The sequence below is a fragment of the Pristis pectinata genome, chromosome 8 (assembly GCF_009764475.1).
Source record: "Pristis pectinata isolate sPriPec2 chromosome 8, sPriPec2.1.pri, whole genome shotgun sequence".
Classification (NCBI taxonomy): domain Eukaryota; kingdom Metazoa; phylum Chordata; class Chondrichthyes; order Rhinopristiformes; family Pristidae; genus Pristis; species Pristis pectinata.
The window spans coordinates 78,030,975-78,054,116 of record NC_067412.1 but is presented as its reverse complement, the minus strand read 5'-3'; the positions used below and the strand labels follow the sequence as shown (position 1 = coordinate 78,054,116).

The 23,142-nt window shown below is 39.7% G+C and overlaps 1 protein-coding gene across 1 annotated transcript in view; it reads left to right on the top strand.

The window, feature by feature from the left end:
* Window positions 1-22,738, top strand: part of msna (moesin a) — a 67,110-nt gene extending 44,372 nt beyond the window's left edge. The window contains exons 4-13 of the mRNA XM_052020954.1: window positions 1,848-2,122; window positions 5,157-5,240; window positions 6,690-6,836; window positions 8,415-8,511; window positions 9,453-9,616; window positions 9,906-10,036; window positions 11,251-11,411; window positions 12,220-12,312; window positions 19,019-19,243; window positions 20,953-22,738. Of these exons, the coding sequence (XP_051876914.1) occupies window positions 1,848-2,122; window positions 5,157-5,240; window positions 6,690-6,836; window positions 8,415-8,511; window positions 9,453-9,616; window positions 9,906-10,036; window positions 11,251-11,411; window positions 12,220-12,312; window positions 19,019-19,243; window positions 20,953-21,117 (1,542 nt within the window). The 3' untranslated portion in view covers window positions 21,118-22,738. The remainder of the gene's footprint in view (window positions 1-1,847; window positions 2,123-5,156; window positions 5,241-6,689; window positions 6,837-8,414; window positions 8,512-9,452; window positions 9,617-9,905; window positions 10,037-11,250; window positions 11,412-12,219; window positions 12,313-19,018; window positions 19,244-20,952) is intronic.
* Window positions 22,739-23,142: the final 404 nt, after the last annotated feature.

The window sequence follows — 23,142 nt, the reverse complement described above, 5'->3', positions numbered from 1 at the left end:
TGAGATGCCCAAGATCCAGCATGTCTATTTTGGGTGGATGTCAAGATTCCATGATGTTGTTAAAAGAAAAGCAGGAAATATGCCCTTTATCTTGGCCAATATTCAGTTGTCTCATTGCTATTTTTGGTATATTACTCACATAGAACGATTGCTATATTTGCAGAAACAATTCATCCTCTTTAAGAGTTTCATTTTTGTACTTTACGAAATCTGGTCATGCACTATAAACACTTGTGTTACTTGTCTGGGTGTGCAAGCAGCTGGTTTCCAGGCCCCCGGCAATGTTGTCATTATCAAAACCGTTGTAGATATGAAAGAATAGCCTATTGAAATGCTTAACGTATGAGGAGCATTTGATGTCTCTGGGCCTGTACTCAATGGAGTTCAGAAGGATGCGGGGGGGGGGGGGGGGGTGGATCTCATTGAAACCTACTGGATACTGAAAGGACTGGAAAGAGTGGACGTGGAGAGGATGTTTCCATTAGTAGGAGAGTCTAGGATCGGAGGGCACAGCCTCTGAATAAAGGGATGACCCTTTAAAACAGATGAGGAGGAATTTCTTCAGCCAGAGGGTGGTGAATCTGTGGAATTTGTTGCCACGGAGGGCCGTGGATGCCAAGTCATTGGGTGTATTTAAGTCAGAGATTGATAGGTTCTTGATTGGTAAAGAGGTTAAGGATTATGGAAAGAAGGCAGGAGAACGGGATTGGGAAAAAAAGCAGCCATGATTGAATGGCAGGGCAGACTCGATCAGCCAGATGGCCTAATTCTGCTCTTGTATCTTTATAGTCTTGTGGGTCAGATGAAAATGGTGGGGAAAATTGAGGTGACATTTTGATGAGAAGAATGAGGAAAAATTGCACTGAGTACAAGATACAATCTTAAGTGGTGCAAAGATTGTACACCCCTTGAGGTCACCCAACTGTTTAAAGGTTGTAGGACAGTATGATTAGTAAGATGCTAGTTTGACCTCTTTGTTCTGAATTCTAGGGATCTTACAAGGGCACACAGGGTTTGGGCAGGATTGTTCCAGAAATATTTGTGTGAATAGACTGCTGAAGCTGGGGTAGTCCTTAGAAGATCGAGCTGATTCAAAATCCATAAAGGGTTTACCTTGGACAACAAAACTATTTCCAGTATCTGGTCAGAACCCAAATGTGCACATTTAAGTTGATTGCCCCCTTTTTTTTTTGCCAATGTGAGGAAATGTTTTGAGCAATAATAGGCTAGGGTATTGAGTGCACTCCATGATCAAGTCATCGAAACTAGTAGTTGCCTTCCGAAGGAGAAAGTAAATATTTGAGATAGAAGGGAAAGAATTGCAGGGCTCCTTTGCAGCAGGAGTTGGGGAAGAGAAATTGGGGAGTATCTGAAGTGATCTTCAAAGGCTGGCCATGTCCTAATATATAATGTCGGCACAACATTGTGGACCAAAGGGCCTGTACTGTGATGTAGTGTTCTATGTTCTATCATACTGTGGAAAAACAGTGGAGCCTGTTTTTTTTTCCATTGAGCATCACCTGGTTACTTTTTCATAGGCATGAAAGGGACTTTGATATAACTGAAGTGCGTTCTAGGTTATAGTGCTCAATCTTATACAGTCTTTTCTAATAGGCCAAAATGATAGAGCTGACACTGTACTGGGTTATGTTACAGCTGGTGCTTATGCAGATCCTGTAGCTATTTTACAAGGAGCAGTAACATGCCCAAGTTCAGTGTGTCAGAAAATTGAAAGGGCCACTATAGTCCTTGTGCAATCACACGTGAGTTGTGATCAGGACACTAAAATTTAAAGAAAAACACAAGTACTCTGTCCCTATTTGAACATTACTTTTTTCTCCTTCTAGGTAACTCAACAGGATGTCCGTAAGGAAAGCCCACTTCTTTTCAAGTTCAGAGCAAAATTCTTCCCAGAAGACGTATCTGAGGAACTGATTCAGGAGATTACCCAGCGCCTCTTCTTTCTACAAGTGAAAGAAGGTATTCTGAATGATGATATCTACTGTCCCCCAGAAACTGCAGTGCTACTGGCTTCTTATGCTGTACAGGTCAAATATGGGGATTTCAATAAAGAGACCCACAAAACTGGTTACCTGTCAAGTGATCACCTACTTCCACAGCGGTGAGTGTCTTTGTTTCAAAAATAACCATAATTTGAACTTGTTTCACTTCAGTGTGCACCACCTAGATAATTTCTGTCAAAGTAGTATGGTTGTGATGTAAGATCTAATTCCTAGCATGTGGTCTGAGTTTCTTTCACAGTTTGCATTGTGCCTAGGCACAATTTTTTTTCTAGTTCCAAAATGATTTAAAATATAGAATGGAAGCCATTAGTTCAGGGATTCTTTGGAGGGGCAAAAAATAAAAACATTGCTTTTGGAGGTTTTAAAATTTGAGAATCTGCTTAGTTATCAATGTAACAATGATCAAATGTGGTCAGTAGCCAGACTAAGTAAGATTTCTACCATAAGGTCACTCTGACTACGACTGTGAACCATGTAACCTCAAGCCATGCAGACTAAAGGTCACTTTTTTAATTTGGAGGGTCTGTGAAATTAAATGTCTTCCATCATGGCAACCAATTCAAGATTGGGTAAGAGGATTAATAATTGTTCTTGCTCCTGACCACTGTCTAGATTCCACTCCATCCTTGGATGTTGATTGGGCATATGATTTGGTCTTGGTGGAATTGCTTTTTACGTAGGAATAACTTGCTGCCCATGGCAAGAAATGAAGAAAGGCACCATTAGTGCAGATGGTACCTAGTTTGTAGTATGGAAGAGTTGAGAAAATTGGTTTAACTACACAAGTGACCACCATTTGAAAAAGTTTTTATACATTACATTGAATTTTGACTTGTTTTAGAACTTGAATTAGTTTCATATAATATTGATGTGGGCTTGTTTTTTATGCCAGTCATAGTATATTCATTACCTGTTTACATAATCTTAAAAAAAATGCTTTTGCTACTTATGGCCAGTCTTAACCATCCCTGTCTCTATTTTATGTTGGTTAATGACTTCTTTAGGTAGCTTTTGTGTTATGATGCCATTGCCTTGTTTGTGCAAACAGTTTCTCAGTTTTCCTTTGGGCATGTCTGCAAATGTTCTCTGCCTTGTGGTCTGTTTGTAACAATTGGTCTGTTGCTTTTGTTTTTGATTACAGTGTGTTAATTGTTGAACAAGTTATATTTTTTGTAAACCTAGATTGCTGCTTAGATTTTTAATCCAAGTTAAATATTAACTCTTTTTCAGTGTCAAGACAAACAGGTGACTTTGTTTTTAAATAAATTTTATTCTCTCTTGCCCTAGAATGGGATAATTCATATTCCAAAGGACCCAGGTCCTGGTATCCTAAAGCTCTGTATTCTGTACAAAAAAAAAAGGTTCTCTATTCAATCTTAGTGCTCAATGCTACACTATTCTATAGAATCCATGCGGGGAGGTCTGACATTTACAACAAACCATATTCTTTAATGATATGAGCCCAAAGCTGCTAAGAACTGGAATAAGATTCCATGGAACCTGTTCTCTCAAAGCAAAAGGTGTTCCTCTGATAACTAATCCAGCTGGATCAATGTGGGACACTGAGGTAGAAAGAGACTTGGGAAGGGAGTTCCAGAGTTAGTACGTTGGTAGATGACACTGTGAATGATGGAATGATTTAAATTTGGATGCATAGAAAGCCAGGATTAAAGAAATGTACATCTGATGGTTAGAAGGCCAGAGGTGGATAGAAATGTTGGAGGGTAAGACCCATGACTTTAAAAAAAAAAACAAAACATTAGTTTAAGTGAAATAGATTTTAAAATGGCGGTCATGGTGGATTGACTGAATGGATTTGGTGTGAGCTGTGGCCATGAGCAACAGATTTGGGTAATCTCAAATTGAGACAGAATGAGGGAGACTGGATAGGATTTTACTGGAATAGTGGAGCCAATAGGTAATGAAGTATGGAGGAGAGTTTCATTAGAAGATGATCAGGAGTGAAGTTGGACATTAAGGAAATGGGAATCACTGGTGTACTGTGATATATGGCACAAAGTGAAACACTGTCAAATGATGTGGGTTGCAAATAGCATGGTTTGGTTTCACAGTTCCTAGGGGAGAAATAGGGGTGACTAGGGACTGAAATTTATGGAGAACACTTCTTCCATCCAGTACTGAATGTCCAATAGATTGACAATTTGGAGATTGAGAAATGAGGAAAAGGCAGTAAAAATTTCTCCTGTTTGGCCAAACTGTTGCATTAAGGCTAACTTCATGACAGTTAGGAGTTGAGATTGCACAAACCTGGTTCATTCGCAGCCCTTGTAATCAGTGGTTAGGGTATCTTGAATTTTAAACAAGATGAGTAAATATTCTTATACACCTTGGACACTTGCACTTCCCCCAACGCAATGCTTTAAGGTTGCAGGTTCTCTCCTCTTTGTAATAATTCAGATATTTTCTGAGTTCTAATTTTGTTGTAGTTCATTTGATGGGAATAGCGAGTGAGCTATGCCACATTTAAATTTTTTCCTCCATTTTGTTTATCTTCTTTGTGTCTGCAAGTACTTTTATTGTCTGCTCCAGGTTCTTTAATCACCCCTTGTCCCCAGTAAAGGTGTATCCTTGCCACTTGGGACATTATCTTGTTTACAGATGGGGAACTCTATAGTAGTGATGATCAGAGGCAAATTGGCTGTAATATATGCTGCCTTTTCAAGTCTGTCTCTGGCTCACTGCGGATTTTCAAAGCTATCCTTTCAGGAAACTCTATAATCCCAGAGCTGCCTTTCCTCTTGCACTTTAAATTTTTGAAAACATAGTCTTAACATCACCTGTATTTCTTCAAATTTGGCATCCTGAAAGTAGGATTGCCCTATTAATTGTCATTATGGGTTTGGTATATAGTAAATTAGTGGTTCAGTTGTCCGTCAACAGCTGCTGCATTGTTGCTCCATTCCATGGGAAGAATAGGAACACTGCGAGCTGGTTTTTCATCTGCCCACTCCATCCAAATTACTGGAGCTCTTGTTGATTAAAATTTATTCCAAACGTGATCTATTTGTGCACATGAAACCCAATGCAGACTGACTACTGAAGCTGTTCTCCATTTTGTGTGGGATTAATTTTTGTCTAATAATTGTGTGAACCATTTGCTTCTCCCTTCAGTGTCCTGGAACAGCACAAGTTGAACAAAGAACAGTGGGAGGATCGAATCCAAATCTGGCATGAGGAGCACAGAGGAATGATCAGGTCTTTGTTTAACCTTTTTAATGAATCTGAAATTTTAATTTGAGTTGTTTTACCCAGAGTTGGGATTACTGCAGTATTCAATCATTATTCTTTTCATCCTGATTTCTATTATAGCCATGGAAATGGCTTTTCCTTCATTACCTGGAATGCCTTGCTCAGCTCAAAAATGGTAACTTTATATATATATCAATGTTAGTAACAGCACTGAACATCATCAATGTTGTAATTTTAAGATGATCTAAGAATGCACATAATTTTGTGATGGGCTTTTAAGTTTTGCTGTGGAAACTTTTGGCCACATCTTTCACCAAAGTACTTGACTTCATTCTCTAAAGTGCACCCTGTTTTCTTTTCTCTCCGTATGGTGTCAAATTTACACATTTTAGCTCCTGCTTTTGCAATGTGTTGTAATAAGCTTTAGGCGTGCTTTAAATTGAAGTGAGGTTCCAGGAGTCTTGATTAATCTCTCCTGGATTGAAAAAGCCCAGGGTTTATTTAGACAACCCAACATTTAAGCTTACTAATTCATACATAATTTTAATAGCTACTATTTAGTTGGTAACAATGGTGGGAGCAATATCAAGTGATATTTGTTTATTTGTTGAAGTATAACTTTTTGGATTAATGATACTGATAGAAAATCTAGTGATGGGAAATGTTAAATCCATAAATGCTAAGTTTGTAATTGAAGCTATTTGTGCTTGAAGTAAAATGGTTTGACTCTGAATTTTTTTTAATGAATTTGCAATGATGTGTTTTGCTTGTACCAATGTCTAAGGTGATGGTTTTATTTTTTTTAAATTTGGGCTCTGAATCTATTGAGAATAAGGGCTAGTGGAAATATGTGGGTTTTTGCTTTCTTTTCTTTTTTTTTGCCCAAATCCAATTTCATTACTCAATACTGAACTAAAGCTATTGTATCAACAATGTTTTTATCAGATTTGTTATTGCAAATGAGTCCCATTGAAAAGTTAAACCAAGTGCCAAGCACTTTGATGTGCTGATTTAATAGATTATGTACCAGGTTCCATGAATCCAACCAAATGAAAACTGAAAATGATCCTGGTAACGTAAAGGTTTTTTTCAGTCAACCGTATAATTTTCCATTCTCTAATTTCCTTTTAAGGAGGAGGAAAGTGTTTTTTTATATAAATGGCTTTGCTTTAAATGGATTATGTAATTTGTTGTTTTAACTTTTAATTCAAGCAGTTTTTAATGATCTGTGGCAATGTTATAGCAGAAAATATTAAAGAAGCAGTTCTATCTTTGCCCATTCTGACTAAGGGTCCTTGACCTGAAACAGCAGCTCTGTTTCTTGCTCCACAGATGCTGCCTAAGATTGTGTTTCTAGTATTTTCAAATTTGGTTTCACATTTCCAGTATCTGAAGTTTTGTGATTTTTTTTAAAATCTCTGCCCTCAGTTTGTTGACACCTGTTTTCATTAATAGAGAGGATGCTATGATGGAATATCTGAAAATTGCTCAAGATCTTGAAATGTATGGAGTCAACTACTTCAGCATCAAAAACAAAAAAGGTTCTGAGCTCTGGCTTGGAGTTGATGCTCTTGGATTGAACATCTATGAACATGATGACAGGTAACTTCATCAAGGGAATCTACCTGTAATATGGAAGATATTTTGAAGGAACCTTTAACAACTTTGTCCTTCCCTGCTGACCTAACATAAGTTACCTTGTGCCCAGACCAGTGTTGGCTATATTATATTAATTAGAATTCAAATATGGTTGCATATTTAGTATAGGTAACATATGCGGTCATTTAATTGGTGAAAAATGGCTAGCAATATTTCATGGAACATGAGGCTATTATTGTGGTTAGTTTCACTGGAATAAAATTTTCAGGACCACCATAAGCAATCCAACCAGTAATGAGAACAACCCTAACTGAGCATGTCACGGCAATGGGTAAGCAGCAACTAACTGCTTTGTAGCGAGTCTGTATCTCCTTATGTTTGTGAATTTGGCACTTGTGACTGTTGGACAAAAGGCCAAACATTGTACAAAGATGTGCCTTCTGTTTTAAAAGCCATGTCATTATTGCAAGGATGGGGAGTGACCCCTTGGGTAAACATTTGAGAATGTTTACCTATGTTAAATGCCTAATGTGTTGTACTAAGGTACTGCATTTGATTTACAGCAGTGGTTAGTCATAGTCATACAGCATGGAAACACGTGGTTCATTAAGATTTCCATTTAAGCGAGTCCCGTTTGCCTGCATTTGGCCCATATCCCTCTAAACCTTTCCTATCGATGTGCCTGTCCAAGTTCCTTTTAAATGGTGTTAATGTACCTGCCTCTGGCAGCTCATTCCATACACTGACCACCCTCTGGGTGGAAGATGTTGCCCCTCAAGTTCCTATTAAACCTATTCCTATCTCATCCTAAACCTATGTCCTCCAGTTCTTGATTCCTCAATCCTGGGATAGACCCTATCTAGGGCCCCTCATGATTTTGTACACCTCTATAAAGTTGCCCCTCATTCTCCTACACTCCAATGAGAAAAGTCCCAACCTGCTCAACCTCACTCCATAACTCAATTCCTTGAGTCCCGCCAACATCCTTGTAGATCTCCTCTACTCTTTCCAGCTTAATGGCATCTTTCCTGTCGTAGTGTGACTAAAACTGAAGACAATATTAATCAATTTTTACTGGTCAGGAGGCTTAGAGGTGCATGGCTGGATTTTTTAAAGCATGCTATACCACCAAAACTCCACTCTTGTCCCTGCCTGGAAGCTGCATTCACTTCATAGCAATACTGCTGATGTAAAATTTTCCTTTGCTCTCCCCACCTCCGCTTCTCAATCTGCCACTTTGTCCCAAACTCCCAATTGCTCTATCCCACTGGGAGTAGAGTTCTTTCCCATAAGAAGAAACCAATGACTCAATTGTTTTGGGTGAACCTTGGTGCTGTTTTCCCTTTTGTAGATACAAATCAAGTTCCTAGGAGTGAACATCAACAATAGCCTGTTCTGGACTAATACTTTTGATACATCCTTTGTTGTGGGAGCTTGGAATTTTAGTGTTGAATCTGGGAGCAGTTTAATTTCAAAGGGTAGGGCTGATGGGAGATGAGAGAAAGTTATATGAAATCGATGTTGGATGCAGAATAAGGAGTTGGAAGTAGTTGTTTGGCTCAAAACTCTCTTTATTTCAAGGTTGACACCCAAGATTGGATTCCCATGGAGTGAAATCCGAAACATTTCGTTTAATGACAAAAAGTTTATTATCAAACCAATTGATAAAAAAGCACCAGTAAGTACTTATGATGTATGCAAATTGCTCTACAATGGCTTTGAATAGGGAAGACCTCTGCCTCAATTGATCTCTGCCTAAATACCAATCCTACCATCTCTTTACAGCATTTAGTCTGTATCCTGGCCTCTACCACTCTATTCCCGTAGTCCAGATGCAGCCTGACCAGAGCATTGTATGGCTTACTGTGTCTGCTGAGGATATGAACAATTTTTGATTTGGTAATGCAATCCCAGTACTTGGTATTCTTAAGAATGGACGGGAACTTGTGTTCCAAATCAGTCAGCATGGTGGTGATGTGTGTCAGTATATTTTACAATGAATGTGATTACATGTCACAATGAATTTGAATCTGGTTGTGACTAGGATTCAAAACTCAAGCATGCAAACTGCACTTAAATTGTTTGCTTCAAATGCTGGTGTTTTTGGATCCTGATTCAGGACTTCCCTGCTGCATGTAAACTTAACTGTAAATGTGTAATGTGAAGATGGACATGAATTCAGTGCTACCATTTTCCCAGTCCTTCCTACCATAAATTTGGTGCAATCGTCTTTGCTTTCCCAATCCTTCCTACCCATGAAACCACTGGTGATTAAGCTTGTATTCCATCCATCCACTGTTCACCTGTGCAAGATTCTCCAGTCTGTGCTGAATACAGAGCACTGCTTGCAACAATTTATGTGACAAAGTCTCGAGCTTGTGTTCATATAACTTTGCTAGCTGAAGAGGACTGGGAGACCGTTGAAGAGCAAAAGATAAAATTTGTGGGTAGGTGGGGGAAGAGAAAATGTTGATGGTTTGTGTTATAATGATGCAGTCACCCTTTGCATGATGCTGCCTGTAGAATGGACCTGTTTTTTTAATGGAAGCATTTTTAATACTGAAATGTGTCAAGCCAGGTTCCCCTCTCTCTCTCTCTCTCTCTCTCTCATTTTCATAGGATTTTGTATTCTATGCTCCTCGTCTCCGCATTAACAAGCGCATCCTGGCACTGTGCATGGGGAACCATGAACTGTATATGCGCAGGCGTAAGCCTGATACAATTGAAGTCCAGCAGATGAAGGCCCAGGCTAGAGAAGAGAAGCACCAGAAACAGCTGGAAAGGTAAGGAATATCTTGGGATTTAAGGAAAATTATGGATTTTGACTTATGGACAATGAAATGATAGCAGCTCATTAATCTGAGCTATGTGGATTTGTATCTACATCCTTTATCACACATTACAGCATGATTTCCTACCAGTCCAAATGAAGGCTCTTAACCTGAAAGGCTGGCTGTTCATTTCCCTCCACAGATGCTACCTAACCTGCCGAGTTCCTCCAGCAATTTGTTTGATTTTCACTAAAGCTAATTTTGAAGAAGTGACTTCTAATTGTGTTCTTGTGGTCTCTAGGGCACAGCTGGAAAATGAGAGAAAGAAGAGAGAACAAGCAGAGAAAGACAGAGAAAATATTGAACGGGAGAAGGAGGAATTGATGGAAAGGCTGAAACAGATTGAAGAGCAGACTCAAAAAGCTCAAAGAGGTAACTCTGGGAGGCAAAACTGGTGCAAGTGAGAAGCATATATTTAGAGTCTTCACTGAGTTTCAGTGCAAAGCTCCTGTATAGTGTTGCTAATGAAGAATAGTGTTTTTTGGAATTTCTTTTAGAACTAGTCTAGACCAATGCAACATAGTAAGCTATGCCATTATATGAATACAGTGATTCCTCCATTCCACCAGCATAACCGAAAGGAACTTTCCAGGAAGTTTAACAGTTTCTTCCACCTAATAATGAGCAACATATCAGAATAGCCTCAACTGAATTCCTGACATCAGCTGAGTTAAGTGTGATGGTTAATGCAATGTTACTGCAGAAGTGGTACTGTTGACCAACCTTTGGAGAGTGTAATTGGCCAGGAGGGTTCCTACTACTTGGTAGCTTTGCTGAAGACCATTTATTTAACATCAACAGGAATATGATTTGATGGTGGAATCCCCTTTTCATAACTCTAAAACTTTAAGTCCTCAAGCATCATTGTGCAAGGCACCAGAGAGTAGGCAGAACACCTGAGGATGGAACAAAAATTGGTTAAAGCAACAGAAATTGTGGTGGGCTAAAGTCAGCATTGGGCTCTATCGGAGACTTTACCCTTTTCAGACACATCATCCACCCTCCCTACAGCTTAACAAGCTTGCTTGTTTTCTCTCCTTCCCAGTTCTGATAAAGTGTCTTTGACTTGAAACATTAACTCTGTTTCTTTTCCCACAGGTGCAGCCTGACCTGCTGAGTATTTCCAGTACTTCCTGTTTTTATTTTAGATTTCCAGCATCTGCAGTCTTTTTTATTTTTCACTTTAGTGACTTCAGCAGGATACTGGCAGCATTTGTACTTTTGCATTTTTGTTCAGTAAACAGAAGCTGGAAAGGTCAATGATTGCCTTTAGGGTTGTGGAGGAGGGTCTTGGGATTTTTTTTAATCAGACCCATGAAATAGCCTACTTTTAAGATTTGCTCAAGTCTGCAGTATGTATTGTCATCAGAACTGACCAATGAGGAGGCTGAGAAGGCTAAAGTCCATCTAATATATGAAGTTATAATTAGAAATGGCAATGTTTTTCAGGTTTTTTTCTAGCATTAATATAGTGTGACTAGAAAATGTAGCACAGTAAAACCAGCTTTGTATTCTGTGCATGCAATGCATAGGTTATGATGCATGATGCAGCAATTCTAACATGAAAGCAATTTGCTTCCTTCCAGAACTGGAAGAACAAACTCGCAAAGCACTGGAGCTCGATCAAGAGAGGAAATCTGCCCAGGAGGAGGCTGAACGACTGGAACAAGAGCGCAGGTCTGCAGAGGAGACCAAGCAGGCCTTGATTGAGCAATCCAAAAACCAGATGAAAAATCAGGAGCAGCTGGTAAATGGCATTTTGTATCAAAGGAATTTTGCACTCTTATGGTTATTCTGTGTATCGTACAGAGGAATTTCAACCCAATAGGTGAATGGCTTTGAGTTGTATTCACCTTTTACTTTGCCAGATTTCAAATTTGGCTTTCCTACAACGAAGGGTCACATCAGAGAGAAGGCCCACTACTTATTTATTGGGTGCCCTGCTGACAATCCAACTTGCCATGATGTATAATTCAGCAGCAGCCTTCAAACAGTGGAGCATCCTCTGAACGTGGAGCATTTTCCTATAGTGTACATCAGTCATTCTGTAGTCTCTCGTGTAATATGGGTGTATTAGTTTTGTGCTGTGTTCCTGATAACTTTGGTGCTTCCCAGCCTCAATTGGCTGGCCATGCCTGAACCTAGGAAATAGATTTCTATTATTACGAATATCAATGTTTACACACACTTGTTTATGGCCTAATATTTCTACTTGGTTGTATTGCAGCTTGCCCAAAATGGTGGAGAATGAATTACTTACAAAAATTGAATTGATTTCACTGGTCGATAGCAGATTTTTTTTGTGTGAAAATGCAGATGTGCATGGAATCTTGAAAGGAAAACTTCTCAAAACCAGTATAATTTTCACTGAATTGCTGACTTCAGGCAAAGCTGAAACTGTGTTAAACATTGCTACGTAGTTTCCCAATTATCTGTTGGTCATCATTTATGGATTTTCTTTTTCAGAAGCATGGAATAATAGTTAACTTGTTTGCATGACTTTATTTCTGTTTTGAAACAAGTGGTAGAAAAGTAACACTGAACATTAATTCCAGGCTGCTGAACTCACGGAGCTCACTTCCAAAATAAATCTATTGGAGGAAACAAAGAAAAAGAAGGAGGATGAGGCTTCTGAGTGGCAACAGAAGGTAAGGCTTTGGAATATCCTAGTTGTTTGATTAAAGCTTTTCTCTCCTGAATGACATCTTGATGAGCTCCAGTTCTGTGTCATCCAGATCATGATCTGATTGAGTTCTTGCAGGAGTCTGGATTTGAAAAGAGGTCTCTGTGCTTGTGAGTTTCACCTTACAAGAGTCTAAAAGAGGCACATTTACAAGTTGTTAAGTGTTGATTGGCTCATTGGCTAGTTAACAGCAGCCAATAAAAGTAAATAAGGGTCAAGTGGAGCAGCCATTTTGGAAGGGGCTGCTGTCTAGTCAAAGTGCTGCTGGTTGTCTAAGGGTCGCTTTTGGCGAATACCAGGCTTCAGTGAGGAGGGCAAACAACATTAAGGTGAGGGTAGGTTTTTCTTTTTTTTTCTGTCTCTTTATTTTCCCTCAAAGATTGTTAGTCATGGCAGGTAAGCTCAGACCTGTGTCATGCTCCTCCTGCGCAATGTGGGAACTCTGGGAGGCTGCCACTGTCCCTGATGACTACGTGTGCAGGAACTGTGTCCAGCTGCAGCTCCTGACGGAACGCATGATGGCACTGGAGCTACGCATGGATTCACTTTGGAGCATCCGTGATGCTGGGAATGTCCTGGATAGCACGTTTATCGAGTTGATAACACTGCAGCTTAAAGGCCTAGGGAAAGCTAGGGACTGGGTGACCGGCAGGCAGAGCAGTAGCAGGAAGGTAGTGCAAGAGTCCCCTGTGGTCATTGGGGGGGGGGGATTAAACTAATGTGGTAGGGGGATGGGCATCCATGCAGAAAGACAGGGAAGCAAAGCAGAGACCAGAGCAAAAGTTAGAAAAGAGAAAAGTAAGAGTGGAGAACAGAAAAGTCAAATGTAAAGAACACAAAGTTTACTAGATTCTAAAAGGACAATGAGTGTAAGGGCACATTATCTGAATGCCCGTAGTATTCAAGACAAGGCCAGTGAACTTGTGGCACAAATCAGTACAAAGGGGTCTGACTTATTGGCCATTACAGAAGGGTGGAATTAAATATCCAAGGGTATCAGGTAACATAGAAGGACAGGCTGGAAGGTAAGGGAGGTGTGGTAGCGCTCTTAATTAAGGATGACATCAGGGTGATAGTGAGAGATGATATAAGATCTAAGCAGCAGAATGATGAGTCCATCTGGGTAGAGATTAGGAATAGTAAAGGGAAAAAAATCACTGGTGGGAGTTGTCTATAGGTTACCAAATAATAACATTACAGTGGCACGGGCAATAAACCAAGAAATGTTTAATGCATGTAAGAATGGAATGGCAGTTGCCATGGGGGACTTTAACATCCACACAGATTAGGCGGATCAAGTTGGTCAAGGCAGTCCCGGAGGACTTCATCAAATGCATCCGTGATAGCTTTCTTGGACATCATGTTAGTGAACCTGCAAGGGAAAATGCTATCTTAAACCCGGTCCTGTGCAATAAGATGGGTAAAATTTAACAATTTTGTAGTTGGGGATCCTCTTGGAAAGAGTGATCATAGTATGATTGAATTTATCATACAAATGGAGGGTGCAATAGTTTGATCTAAAACCAGTTATGCCTAAACAAGGGAGACGACAACAGAATGAGGGAGGAGCCGACTAGCATAAAGTGGAAATACAGGCTATATGGTGGGACAGTTGAGGATCAGTGGAAGACTTTCCAAAGAGATTTTTCACTGTGATCAACAAAATTATATTCCAGTTAAAAGCAAGGACAGTAAAGGTGGGAAGAGCCAGCCTTGGATAACTAAGGAAATAAAAGAAGGCATCAAGCTAAAAGCTCATGCATACAAAGTTGCCAAGAGTAGTGGGAAACTGGAAGACTGGGAAAACTTTAAAAAGCAACAAAGAACCACTAAGCAAGCAATAAGGAAAGGGAAGATAGATTATTAAAGTAAACCAGCACAAAATATAAAAACAGATAGTAAAAGTTTCTACAATTATATAAAGTGGAAAAGAGTGGCTAAAGTGAATGTAGATCCCTTGGAAGATGAGAAGGGGAAATTAGTATTGGGTAATGTAGAAATGGCCGAGGCCTTGAACGATTATTTTGTGTCCGTCTTCACGGTGGAGGACACATCTAACATGCCAAAGAGAGATGTTATGGATGCGAAGGGAGATGAGGACCTTGATACAATCACTGTCACTAAAGAGGTAGTGATGAGCAAACTAGTGGGCCTAAAGCAGACATGTCCGCTGGTCCTGATGGGATGTATCCCAGGATGGTGGAAGTTATGCTAGAGGTGTTTGTGACAATTTACCAAAATTCTCTGGACTCTGGGCAGGTCCCAGAGGATTGCAAGTCAGCAAATGTTACGCCACTTTTTTTTTTAAAAAAGGATGTAGGCAAAAGGCAGGTAACCATAGCTTAATGTCTGTAGTCAAGGAAATGCTTGAAGCGATCATTAAAGAAGAAATAGCGAGACATCTGGACAGAAGTAGTTCCATCAGGTAGACACAGCATGGATTCAGGATGGGTAGGTCCTGTTTGATAAACTTACTGGAGTTCTTTGAACACAGTGGGTAGAGGGGAACAGGTGGATATTGTATACTTGGATTTCCAGAAGGCATTCAATAAGGATCTGCATAAAAGACTTGAGAAGGATGCATGGAGTTGGTGGTAATGTATTAGCATGGATAGAGGATTGGTTAACCTATAGGAGGCAGAGTTGGGATAAATGGGTGTTTCTCTGGTTGGCAATCAGTGGTGAGCAGGGTGCCGCAGGGGTTAGTGCTGGGCCCACAACTGTTCATGATATACATTAACTGTTTTGAAGAAGGGACTGAGTGTAACGTGTCTAAGTTTGCTGATGACACTAAATTGAGTGGAAAAGCAAATTGCAGAGGGTCTGCAAAGAGATATAGATAGGTTAAGTGAGTGGGCAAGGGTCTGGCAGATGGAGTACAACATTAGTAAATGCAAGGTCATCCACTTTGGAAGGGAAAATAGTTCAGATTATTATTTAAATGGTGAAAGATTGCAGCATGCTGTTGTGCAGAAGGACTTGAGCGCTTGTGCATGAATCACAAAATGTTGGTTTGCAGGTGCAACAGGTTATCAAGAAGACAAATGGAATGTTGGCCTTCATTGCTGGAAGGAGGTTATGCAGGGTACTGGTGAGGCAGCACCTGGAGTACTGTGTGCAGTTCTGGTCTCCTTACTTGAGAAAAGATAGACTGGCTTTGGAGGAGGTGCAGAGGAGGTTCACCAGGTTGATTCTGGAGATGAGGGGGTTAGCTTATGAGGAGAGATTGAGTCACCTGGGACTGTACTCACTAGAATTCAGAAGAATGAGGGGGCATCTTATAGAAACATATAAAATTATGAAAGGAATAGATAAGGCAGCATAACCTCCCTCCAGCAATGAAGGCCAACATTCCATTTGTTGTCTTGATGACCTGTTGCACCTGCAAACCAACATTTTGTGATTCATGAACAAGTGCTCAAGTCCTTCTGCACAACAGCATGCTGCAATCTTTCACCATTTAAATAATAATCTGATCTATTTTTCCTTCAAAGTGGATGACCTTTGGAAAAGAATAGATAAGAGGCAGGAAGGTTGTCTCTGCTGGTAGGTGAGACTAGAACAAGGGGACATGGCCTCAAGGTTTGTGGGAGTAGATTTACGACGGAGATGAGGAAGAACTGCTTTTTGCAGAGAGTAGTGAATCTATGGAATTCTCTGCCTAGAAAGCAGTAGAGGCTTCCTCATTTAACATATTTAAGACACAGATAGATTTTGTATAGTAGAGGAATTAAGGTTTATGGGAGGAAAAGGCAGGTAGGTGAATCTGAGTCCATGGCCAGATCAGCCATAATATTATTGAATGGCAGAGCTGGCTTGAAGGGCCAGATGGCCTACTCCTCCAATTTCTTGTGTTATGAATGCAGATGACGGATGTCATCAGGTTATTGACAATATCGCTGAATAATTTAATCTTTTTGCAATGTGTACATATTACCTACTTTCAGCAGGAAGCTTCCCTCAATCCTGTGGAATGTTGATAAAATAGTTTTCCCATTGCAGACTTGACATGAATAATTTCATTATTAGTCACTACAGTGCTTATGGCTAGCAATGCATTGTAATTTGTTAACAAAACTTAAGGAATATTTTTAAAGCAAACACTTAAGGATTAACTTTCTCCAGTTTTGAGGTGTTTAGCTTTTTGTCTGTAAATGGTAGATCTTGTTCTCCTTTGTTTTTGTGTATATGCTAGTTACATGTTTTAACACAAGTTGGTTTCTGTTCTCCTGCTTGTCACAGGTTGCTGAGATGCCCAGAACAGATAGGGATGTTACGTTGTTCGAAGGGTAGGGGGAGGAAACGTTCTCTGTTCTGTTCACAATACTGTACTTTGACTGGAAAATACTTTTGTGATTATGGTGCTTCCCCTTTGGACAACAGCCTGTCAACAAATGGTCTGTTTTGTAATGCAGCTTTATCAAGATAGCTGGAGTGTGTTCAATTCAGTGTCACATCCTGGTAGAACACTGCTTTGTCATAGAGACACTATTAGGGACACATTTACTAGCACTTGTTTCATAGCTTTCTATGTCTTGGTAATTCAAGTGTTTGTCTAAATACTAAAATAGTGTGAGTACTTGCCTCCACCACCACTCCAGGCACCTCCAGATTCCAACCACCCTTTGGATAGGAAGTTATTCATCAGATACCCTCTTACCCCCATGCCTTTAAGCCTGTGTCCTTTAGCGTTTCACACTCCTATTATGAGGAAATGTTTTATATAATCTACCCTATCTATGCCCTCATAATTATGTATAACTCCATCAGGATCCCTTCAACTGCCTCAGTTCAGAGGAAAACAAACGCAGCTCGTCATTCTCTCTTCACGTGTGAAACTTGCCATCCCAGGCAATATCCTCTGCATTCTCTACAGTCCTCCTTGTAATCCAGTGACCAGAATTGCACCCAGTTCTCCAGCTGTAGCCTAACCAATGTTTTATGCAGTTGTATTATGACTCCTGTGCTCTTTTTTTTTTCCCCCATCTAAGGCAAGCTAGTATCCCATACATGTTTATCACTGCCTTGTCTGCCTGTGCTAGTACCTTCAGAGATTGTACACCTTGGTGTTCCCTAGGGCCCTGCCTTTCACTGTGTAATTCCTAGTCCCTACAATTCTTTAAATCACATTCATACCAGGAGTAGAAGAATCCAGAAGAAAGTCCCATCTTAACTACCACAGCACCAGTTTTGAGTGGAATCTGGTAGTGGACAAAGGTGCTGGCTTTCAAATAAGATGTTAAACCAAGGTCCTGTCCAGTGTCTTGTGGATATAAAAGCTTCCATGGTATTTTGAAGAAGTGCAGGAAATTTACTCCTAGTGTCCTGGTCAGTATTTCTTCCTCATTTAAGATTAGAACATAAAACAGTACAGCACAGGAATAGACCCTTCAGCCCACGATGTCTGTGTGAACACAATGCTAAATTATACAAAATGTCTTCTGCCTGTCTGTGATCCATAACCCTCCATTCCCTGCATATTCATGTTTCTGTCTAAAAGCCTCTTAAATGCCACTGTCGTATCAGCTTCCACCACTACCCCTGGCAGGCATTTCCACGCACCTACCACTCTGTATTGGGAAAACAACAACTTGCTGCACAAACCTTTTTTTTTAAAGTTGCCCCCTCTTGCCTTTTTAAATGCATGCCCTCAAGTATTTGACATTTATACCCTGGGATGGGGGGGGGGGGGGGTGGAGATTCTGACTATCTACCCTATCCGTGCCTCTCATAACCTGCGTAAAGTTTATAAAATTATCTGGTCACATTGCTGTTTGTGGGACCTTCCATTGGACATGTTGGTTATTGAATTTCCTCCGCCACAACAGTAACCACTTCTTTGGCTGTAAAGTTCAAAGGCATTTTTTTTAAAAAAAAGCCTGGAAGATGTATAAATGCAGTCAGTTGGATGTCACTAGGCCCAGTTGTTCTGGATGATTTGGCTTTTTACTGTTTTAATACTGCATTGATTGGTACATCCAATATCTTGCACTGTAGTAAAGGCATTTAGACACCAATTGTCAAAAAGTATTATGTACTTGGGTCACTTAGTTTGGAAATCAAGAGTTAAATTGAAAAATGTGCTTGTCAGGAGTTGCAATGTAATGCATGTCAGAATTAACAAACCTGGGAATTCTGGATGGAAGGTGATCTTCATTGCACACGAGATTGCAGATTTTTCTTTCACCACCCACTCCTTTTGTCCATTTACCGTCATTCACTCCCAATGTTAACTTGTGTTGGTAAATGTTGCAGTGAGCATTGACTCTTGTGGCACTTCTGTGTCAGTTATTGGCTCCAGCTTAGTGCTAGCTGACTGAGCCACTTGGTTTCTATTTTAAACTGAAAACTGTCAGCAACGTGTTATTTTTGGTTTGATTCTCATGGGATTGTCAACAAATTTGCTCATCAGGAGGAACATTTGAATATCTGTAATCAGGTAATCCTGCCCAGATTGATTGTTATATCTGTAGGCTGGATTTTGAGTAAATAAAATCTCACAAGGTTATATCTTCTGATACCACACAGAACCAGAAATGGTTGTGATGCAGCCACTATATCCCATGTGCATTTTCTCAGGAAATTTGTGTCTGAAGCTTTTATTGTTGAATTCAATATAGCTGAAATTCATGGTCATGTGGTAGTAATTGCAATAACTTGTTGGCTGGCAGGCTGCTCTAGCACAGAGAGATCTGGAAAGGACCAAAGAGGAACTTAAAGTAGCTACAACAACCCCTCCCATCCTGCAAGCTGAGGATGAACGTGCAGATGAACATGATGAGAATAATGCAGAGGCGAGTGCCGAGCTCAGCTCTGAGGGGACCGTTCAGGATCGCAGTGAGGAGGAACGGCTGACTGAGGCAGAGAAAAACCTACGTGTTCAGAAGCAGCTGCAGGTAAGTGTGTTTCCTAGCCTGACCCACAGATATGATGTGGTTAGTTTTACTCCCATTAATTAACTTTCAATAGGCTGTCTGAAAATTTGAGTGACAAACCAAAAGTTTGCTTGCCAGTTTCCCACCAGCTGCCTCCCAAGTCAAGTTTATTGTCATATGCGCAAGTACAGTGAGTTACAGGTACAATGAAAACTTGCTTGTAGCAGCATTACAGGCATGTAGATTCAGATAACACAATATAATTTATACAAGACTTTTTCTTTGTGCAAAAACAAGGTATTAGTGCAATCAGATCGGAGTCTGTGCTGGTGCAAGAGGTGGTCATTACTGTTACATTGCTAAGATAGGATTAATGTTGTGAAGATCAGTTGGGAAAGTAACTGTTCCTGAACCTGGTGGTGTGGGACTTCAGGCTTCTTTACCTCCTTACCTGATGGCAGCAGCAAGAACAAGGCATAGACCGGATGGTGGGGGTCCTTTGATCCCTTTTAATTTCTGGCTCGTGTGTGCAGGCATCAATTACAGCTAATTTAAGGGACGTCATGAATTTTTACCAAAAAAGTTGGCAATTCTTTTGCAGCCAAATGGATGCTGGCCTGGTGTTTGTAGAGAGGCTGGGCTCTGGTGGTGGGATACCAGAGGTATAATTGGGACCTATGCTGTGGTCTGGGAAGGGAAGTGGGAAAGAATAACCAGGGCCTTTGCTTGTCAGAGGGGGTGGAGTGAGGGATGGGTGGGAGATGGGGGGAAGAGGATCTGAATTGATTGGTTCCTGGGATAGGGAGACGCAAAGTGCCTTGGATGATGGGGGCTGAGAACTGGGTGCTGATCAGGTAAGTGGTGGCAGAGGATTGGCGATTGGATAGTTGTAAATTTTTTGTGGGGGTAGTTGGAGGGTGTAATGATTGGCATTGATTGTGGTGTCATTGGAAGAGCGAAGCAAAAATGAAGATTAAAGTGTGCTTTCCAGAGCTGCACACAGAAGCTGTGCAGTAATAGTTCAAAGTGAATGATGACTGCTCCTGGGACAACAGTTTCCCTTGCCACACCCTAAAAGGAGTATTGGAGGGGAGTGATGTGATCCACACAAAACTGATGCAGAAGTTATGTCATGGTTATGTCTTGCTTTGGTTACTGTCCATTCAAATTTCCTGAGCAATACAAATGACCTGGAAATGAAGTTTGTGTTTCACTTAGAAGAAAAAGACATTTCAATTGATTACCACTCGGTGGGGGTGGCATTGAATTTCTGGGTACCGAACTCTTGCTCTGGACTTGTGGGAAGATTGTAAAGTTTAACATGGAGAGCATATTTTCCTCATTTATCCACTTCATGGTCAACTCCTTCCACTGACTTCAGTACCCACACTACCCTATTCAAACCAAAAGTTGCCTTTTAGTCTCACTTCCCATTAAGTGAAGGATCAGGGGAGAGCAAAGAAGGGTATGGTTAATGAAAGTGAGACAAGTATTTTGGAAAAATCCTTTCAAAATTGAACAATAGTTGGGACATGATATTCATTGAAGTCAGTGATTTGAGCACATCCTTTGGCACTCTATTGTTCTGATATAAATAATCACAAGCACCCTAGAGTAGGTTTTTAAATTGGCATTTGGGGACATCTGGAAATATATTTTGGAAGTTAACAGATTGTAGCAGCAAGCATTTAATGGTGGCTGATGAATGCTACATTTTCTTTTCCTCAAAGGCATTAACTTCTGAGCTGGCCCAGGCACGGGATGAGACCAAGAAAACACGGAATGACATGTTACATGCAGAAAACTTGAAGGCAGGACGAGACAAGTACAAAACTCTGAGGCAGATTCGACAGGGCAACACCAAGCAGCGGATAGATGAATTTGAATCCATGTAAATCCTCATTTCCTGTGACCTGCAAAGTCACTATAAGGGAATGAATTTGGTTTCATTAGGAGTTACCGAGAAACCCTTACTTTTCTATTTAATATACAGCTTGTGCAAATCGGCAATAGAGATGTATTAAATTGTTCTTGTGTAGCACAAAACATAGTCTTTGGTTATGAAGTTTGGAAAATTGTTTATTCTATTTGCGATTCCACCAACCAGATTTCTATAAAAGCCATGTTCTATTCATCTGTTTTTGTAAACCATCTATTATTTTGAACTTAAGCTAAAATTGGTATTATGATCCACAATGTCCATATTCTAAGCTGTATATTTAATTAAACTGTTTTAAAATAGTTGAAATTAGATACAAAGTTGGTTTTTAAAAAGTCTTCCTTCTCACAAAGGTGGGGCTCCTGAAATGGGTGGATTTCAAATTAATACCTTTTCATTTGTCATCTCATTTGTGCCTGTTTTTCATTTTTTTTGTTATCTAAATATTATAATCCTTGCCTAGATTACACTCTGGTATAACTCATTCATAAATGGACATGTAGCTCCATTCATGTAAAACCACCTAATTAATATAAATGATTTCTGTATTTGGGATATTTATCTTGTTTAATTCCCCTAAGGTATTACACATGCACATGTTTTGGCTGAAGGTCGTGTGGCTTTTAAAGGAATCTATATAGAATTCAGCTGTGTAAACTTGTTCTGACTAGAGTACATTGCACTAAAACTTTAAATTTGTAAAAACATTTGCTAAATTTGTAGGGGTCCTTATTTGTAAGCCTGTGGTACCTGGGAGGTGCTACCACTCGAGTGCAATGCCACTTTGTTAATAGGAAGAGTTAATTTGGAAAAACTTCAGCAGATTGTAAATTGCAGCTCTACTAACTTGTAGATTCCAAGGTGTATGTCAGGGTTTGGCATACAACTTACTGCAATTAAAATCTTTCAAGTTGTATATTAAAAGTATTATAAATGCAGACACTTCTGAGCTTTCTACTCCTAACTGAACATCTGTTGCCAAGAGCTGCCATTTGGTGCTGATTCTCATTCTTTTTTTATTATATGTAGAAGTGCCAAAAGTCCTTTCAGTGTTACAATACATATGCTTGCAGCCACGATCATTCTTTGTGTCAATGGTTGCTCTTTATTTTCCTAGTGTTATGTACTTAATGTAGTTACTTTGGAATAACTATGCAAAGTAGGAAGATCAAAATTTATTGTGTAACTGGTTTATTGGTTTGCAAACTACCATGTAACCTTTGTGTATTTTGCAGGATAATAAGAAGTATGCAGTATTATATTAAGGAGCCAACTGTTCATTTAGAATCCAGTGTTGTTTTTTTTGGTTTATATTGCAATGACTTTGTAAAGTAGGCAATGTCATTTGGTAATTATTAATGGGGCTCTTCAGCTCTTTGACAAAAGCTGCTTAATCTCCTTCAGTGGTTTAAATTTTCTGTATATTGAAAATTGGCCAGTGTAAATTTTTTTTCTGGTGAAATCTGCTTCCTATTTAACAATTATCAAAGGGATCTCGGTAACAAACTATATGCTGTTTTTGGGGGTTTGTATTCAATTTGTCCTTTCTGCTCTAATAAATTTTCACATTTTCTGCAGTTTTGATTTTTCTTTCCTTTTTGATCCTTAAATATGTTTAATCGGGCTTGTACTTGGCTTAAAAGGAGTTTGTATTGTGTGGGGGAAATTTCTGCAAATATTGACACAATCTGATACTTAACTTCCAAGTAACCTTTGTGAAAGGTGCAAAAAAAATACTTCTATTGATATATTAAATGGAATAAATGTTACACAGAGGAATTGGGACTTGAGGGCACCCTGGAATCATTGGGTCCCAGTGTTTGAAAATCTATTTGGCACAATGTGGTTTTTTTTTGTTTTAAAGAAGTATCCAAACTCTATCCAGAATCAACTTTGAGGAATAAAAAGATGGGTATATTTCCTTGCCCTTTCTAGTGCAGTAAATGTTGAGTAGGGGAAGTTAGTTACACCCTGCTCTTTA